At 49.6% G+C, this 6,000-nt stretch overlaps 1 protein-coding gene across 2 annotated transcripts in view; it reads left to right on the forward strand.

Annotated features, from left to right (window-relative positions):
* Positions 1 to 5,084, forward strand: part of Pinx1 (PIN2 (TERF1) interacting telomerase inhibitor 1) — a 67,699-nt gene extending 62,615 nt beyond the window's left edge. The window contains exon 7 of one of the 2 annotated variants that reach the window (XM_046459332.1): positions 4,317 to 5,084. In XM_046459332.1, the coding sequence (XP_046315288.1) occupies positions 4,317 to 4,847 (531 nt within the window). In that variant the 3' untranslated portion in view covers positions 4,848 to 5,084. The remainder of the gene's footprint in view (positions 1 to 4,316) is intronic. The other variant, XM_046459333.1, reaches the window with a different exon arrangement.
* Positions 5,085 to 6,000: the final 916 nt, after the last annotated feature.

Genomic DNA, 6,000 nt, shown 5'->3' on the forward strand with positions numbered 1-6,000 from the left:
TGGACAACGCTTCTAGCTTCCATGCCTCCATATAGAGCACTTAAAAGAAGCAAAGAAGAAACTCATAATTCTGTAGATGTTGGAGAAAAGTTGGCATCCATGGTTCCGATATCCTCCATGGACCTCAGAGGGTGTGACGTTCACTCTCAGTGGTCCCACTCTGCAGGGCATCTTTCCCTTGCTTCCATCCGCTTGCTTTCATTTTGTCGTTGTCAATCCCAGGTTGCCAGAGACAGACTCAGGCATTCTGATTCTTCTGCTCTCAACATGGCTCACACTATATACCCATGAACCACTTGAATCTGCCTATTTCCAATGAGGATACTGAGTCAGAGAGAGCTAGTATTGGAATGGACCACAATAGCCAGCCCCTGCATTGGGAGTTCCCAAATGGCAGTTGCTCAAGAGAAATTCTTGCTGCAGGTAGAAGGTGGGACTTGGGTTTTACTTCCTGATTTAAAACAGACTTTGTCAGATAAATTTACATGCTAATTTGACAAATTATGACTCTCTCTCTCTTTTTTTTTTTTGGTACCAGGGATTGAACTGAGGGACACTTGACCACTGAGCCACACCCCCAGCCCTATTTTGTATTTTATTTAGAGACACGGTCTTGCTGAGTTGCTTAGGGACTTGCTTTGGCTGAAGCTGGCTTTGAACTCTCTGTCCTCCTGTTTAGACTACCGAGCTGCTATAACTACAGGCGTGCGCCACCGTGCCCAGCAAATTATGACACTCTTAACCTTGACTTGAGGATATTTTTTATTTTTATGAATTACAGAGAAGGTTTTTTTTTTGTTGTTGTTGTTGTTGTTGTTTTGTCTCCTTCAAAAGTGGTGTCTCTGTTGACTTTTTTCTTAGCCTCTGTCCCTCTCATCTGGGCATGGACTCTGGTCCCTGGGTCATGTGTTTCAGTGTTGGGATGGCTTCTGAAGGAAGGAAAGGTGACAATGTGGGCTAAAAGTCAGGGTAGGGTGGGGAAGGAGCAGGCACACTGCACATGGCAGCCTGGTGGCTAGTCCCCCTCCTGTCACTCCCTGGCCGTGAGACCTGCAAATGATGTGCCTTGAATCCTGCTTCCTCCCCTGTAAGGTGGAGAGAGTGCCTCTCCCTGGTGGCTGTGAGCTGTTCAAGAGCCACATGACTAAGTGCCTGGCTGCCTTCTTCAGTGCTCCTGGGGATGGTCACTTCAGTGCAGTTTCCTCACATGACTCAGCTTGAAGTCCCATGAGGGTCTTCTGGCTTTAAATGGTCAGGGGTCTGTGACTTGGGACTTAGGTTTAAAATAAATTCATATTTTAAATGAAGCTCTACTTTGCGTCAGTTCTTTCAAATGCATTCTTACATGGGATTTGGTACTGAGCAGCATCTGGCTCTCTGAGCTCTTGGGAACACTAGTACTGGGTGTGGTGTGTGGACCAGCACTCCCTTTCTAGTGGTGAACACATTTGTTCAGGTGTCAGTGCAGCCATCAGTTGTTCCTGCTCCTCTTCGTGGCCTGAGGCCCAGGTGGGGTCTCTGTGACTGAGCTGTCTCTGCTGCCTGCCTGTGCTGCCTCTCCAGGCCTTCCCTGCTGTGCTCCACAGATCGCCCAAGGGACCTCAGAAGTCACTAATTTAACCTTATTTTGAACCTTACTTGAAGTATTTGAGGCCCAAAGAGGTTATGGGATTTGTCTAAGGACTTTCATTAATTGACAGCAGGAATTGGGATTTTTAAAAAGATTTTTCCTGGATCCCTCAGCTGAAGTCAGTGTTTGGTAAGGTGATTGGTGAGATGCATCTCCCTTGGTGGTATTTTATATGGAACCAGAGGTTTTCACGTTTTGTAAGTGTATTTTACTAGTTTTTAGAACACCGTTAGCAAACTGGAACATTCTTTGACAAAATTGTGAAAGTCATGTTACAATAGTAGACTGTTTTTTGAGGATGTGTTTTGTGTTTACTGGACATTTGTGAAGCTGCCAATTGTCTGTTTCAGAATACTCAAAAAGTAACTGATGCTTTTCTCAGTCCCCATTCACTGTAGTGTATAAAGTCTAGTGAAATTGGGTTTCCCGCTTCAGGTGAGTAGTGTGAGTCCTGGGTACCGCTCCTGCAGGACCGGAGCTCTGCATTCTCCTCACTTGTGTCCATGGGTTTTTAAAGGCCACACCTGCTCCTGTGGAGGAGCAGGTGCGGCCCATCACTGACCAGCACTCCCCTGCAGGTTGTTTGTCTACACATAGGGACAAGTAAGACTTGTGTGCTGGCACTACGGTAGCTTGTCTTGTGACCTGCTGAGCTTGATGTGAGTGGCCTGGGGCTCCTGAGTTCTGTCACCAAAAGAGCTGCTTAGGAACAAACCTATCTTCTGGGATTACAAAGAGCCTCTGAATTCAGCAATTGACTCAAAAATGTTCTTGGTGTGATTGCTACCAACAGTCAGCTCCCCCAGCTAAACTATTAAAAGCAGGGATTAAGGAGGCAGTGATGGCTAGGCAGGATGAGGAGAGGAGGGTCTGATGTGGCAGAGCAACCATCCTGAGACCTCTGCTGCCTGGGTGGACCGCACTCCCAGCACCCATGCTCCGGGTGGTCATGAAGGGTGCACGTACATGGGCAGCGAGGTCCTTCTTGTCCATCAGCATGATGGGGCAGCACCAAGAGCCTGGAGAAGGTGCCCCATGCCGCCATGCAGAACTTCAGCACCTAGTCAGCACTGCAGGGATGGAAAGGCCAGGTGACCTCATTTTGTCTCCTGGAGCAGCTATTTTTTTATTCTCAAAATTACTTAGTGTGTTTCTAGGAAAAATTGAATGCTGATAGATCATTGACACTTCTTCCCCAAATTTTGGTATTTATCCCACTGTTCTACATTTTGTTTTTGAAATTTTAAAACTGAATACATGATTTTATTTTTTTAGCTCAGAGGCAATACAAAATGAGGTTACTGTTGATTTGATAAGTAGTCATGAGAATAAAGGTACCCCTTGGTAAGGACATTTTGGGGCAGTGGCCACTTGAGCCCCAGTTTCCCTTGACGTAATATTGATTCTGCTGGAGTGTCAAACAGGACAATTACTTTTGATTCCACTGAGCTGGTTTTTGAGAGCCACTATGACAAGAAAATACAGGGTCTGTTTGTGTCGTTGGTTTAGAATTAAGTCAGCTGCACAAGCAGAGCATTGCCAGCCAGTCAGAATAGTCAGTAGAGTCCTGACTTAGAAATTACTTCCTTTATTCAGAAACTCCTCCCCAGGCCCCAGCACACAAGGGTAGCTCAGCAGCCTCTTTTGCTAAGACTAAATGAGTACGAAGGAAGGGACCAGGTCAGTGGGAGAGCCTGACTTTAAGGTTATAGTTTAGTGACTTGATTATTTTAATTGTGTCTGTGGGCAGAATTTTTCTAGACGTTGGCTTTTCTTAAAGCATATTCCTTGAAGTCTTCAACTTGAAGAAAGTGACCTTTTTCACACATTCATGTCCACCACCAGCAGCCAGCCAGCCACAAGCCACATGGTGTGGAGTTCATTGTTTATCCCAAATTCTTGTGCTAGGCATTTTGTCTCCTTTCTCAAGCTTTCCTGCTACATGGATTTATTTAAAATTAAAAGGCAAACCTCACCTCATCTCAGCTGCTGCTTACGAGTGAGTAGTTCCTCGAGTTTAAAAGCAAGGCGACCACAGCCATGGGTGGCAGAGAGGGACAGGGTGTCTCCCTTCTCCCCATCCCCACCAAGGGAAGGGAACCCCCAGGCTGACCTGCTTGTTCAGGGAGGAGGATGACACCAGAGCTTCAAACTGTGCCGTCTCCCCGGGAGCAGCTGCCACATGGCCACGCTCTCCATTTGGCTGGAGAAAAAAGGTGTTCCCAACAAGCCAGGTCCAGGTTGAGATTGGCTCCTGTCCTCACAGGGGGGTTAATCTGCACATGGCACAGCTAGATCGCTGCATGAGCATGCATGGATCTGTGTATTCCAGGATGGAGCCAAAATCCACACCAAACAAAGACCCAGAGCTCCAGCATTGCAGTTTCCCTAGTTTATTTATGAGACTGGGGACTGAGTCACCGTTTATGGCATGGTTGCTGGGGAAGTGTGTGCTCACAGGTTCTCCCAAGCAGCGTGCAGCTGGCTTCCTATGTGCGGGTGTCTGTTCTAGCTCCTGCCCTTAGTGTGGCCACCGTGCACTGTGCTCCACTGTCCAGCCGGGCAGCATGGGGACGGCAGCCTGCTGAGCCTCACCCCCAGGTGCAGGCGTGCTGGCTCCATGCGGGGTTCTGGCTGCTGCGCAGAGTGAACAGCTGAGCTTAACCACCTCTTAACTCTTCCCCAGCAGGACGGTCCCAGCCCCTCCACTGCAGATGGGAGCGAGACCTCCACGACGACCACCAGCGCCTTCACCATCCAGGAGTACTTTGCCCTCCGGATGGCCCAGCTCCAGAGCAGGCCCCGGCTCCCAGCTCCTCAGCCTGGCCTCTCGGAGACCCAGGTGGAACGGAAAAGCAGAAAGAAGAAAAACAAAGAGGCGGCAGACAACCATGACGAAAATTACTCCCAGCCCAAGGCCAAGCGGTCTAAAAAGGACGAGAGCCAGGGCTGTGTGGCCAAGAAGAGAGGGCCAGCCGAGTGGCAGCCCAGAGGGCCCCGTGGGGATGAGCACTCAGAGGTCCCTGCTGAGGGCTGTGTGCAACCTCCTGGTGGCCAGGATTGTACCCTAAAGCCCAAAAAGAGGAGAGCAAAGGACAAGCCACAGAGGCCAGCAGAGGTGGCTGCAGATGCCACACTGGACAACGAAGGTCCCACGGTGAAAAAAAGGAAAAAGAAGAAGAAGAAAAAGGAGGAGGAAGCGGCAGCTTCCACATGAACTCCCGCCAGCCCGGGCCTTCCGACCACTCCGCTGTTGTGCTGCCGGGCAAACTCTTTGGCCTGGAGTCAGAGCTGTGAGCCCCACGCAGCTCGGGCATATCCTTCAACGTGCCCGTGGATTGCCGAGTCTCGCCCTCTCGCCACACTTCCCCAAGTCATTGTCCCGGGGGAGCAGTTTTAGCATTCCAGATCATGGCTCTTTATATAAACAAATAAATGTCTTTTTAAACTCTGAGCCCTTCACATGAGTGTTTGTGTGTATTCATATGCACACACAGTTGTGTATGAGTGCATGTGTGTGCACATCGATGTCCTGTCTGCATTTGCTCTGATTTCCTCCAGCAACCACGACAGTGCTCCTTCTGAAGGACCTGGTCTAATTAAGGGATTAAGAGCAGAGGTTTAGAGTCAGATAGCTCCTTCTGTTCTGTAGCCAGCCATACATTTCTGCCAAGGAGGAATTACATGACTGCATTCCCGAGCGAGAGGGCTTTTGTTGTGTTGTGCTTTGGTTCCTCTCTTGTGAGCAGTGGCAGCCGTGTGTGCTGCGGTCTTTCACCCACAGACTGACTCTGGAGACAGTTGATTTTCAGCTTTCATTGGGGGCCTCTGGCAGTTCCTACACCGAGTGCAGAGTCAGATGTGAGTCTGTCTCAGTGTCCTTGAGCACAAATCACCCATGGTGGGCTCTGCTCCGTGTGTAGTGATCAGGAGGTCCTCATAAGATTCAGAGAACTGAGAAGCGAGGACCATGAAATTGATGTCCCTTCAGCATCTCCAGGCTGGGACCGCCAAATGGAAGTTCTTCAAAGTGTAAACATTATGTACGTAATCAGACACTGTCAGCCCTGCTCAAACCAGGTGGTGATGCCCCGTGATGTCTGCACCTCTTCCTGCCACGGGCTGGCCTGCACTCCTGTACCTGGCCCATCCCTGCCTATGCAGGCTCGAAAAACAAACGCAGGTGTGGGCTGTGTAGTGTAGCCCTGTCCCCCCAGCCGGGTCCTCCCCTGCTAGTCTCACTCATCTCTTCCTCCTCATCCTCGTGAGCTCTTGTTTCTTGCTTTCTTGTTTTTGGTTCTAGGTTATCCTGGTCCCTTCCCATGCCCTGCTTCCTGTCCTGCTGGGGCAGTCTTGTGCCACTGGCCCTG

This window comes from Marmota monax, unplaced genomic scaffold (assembly GCF_021218885.2).
Source record: "Marmota monax isolate L192 unplaced genomic scaffold, Marmota_monax_Labrador192_F-V1.1 WCK01_AAM20220418_F8-fsc00288, whole genome shotgun sequence".
Taxonomy (NCBI): domain Eukaryota; kingdom Metazoa; phylum Chordata; class Mammalia; order Rodentia; family Sciuridae; genus Marmota; species Marmota monax.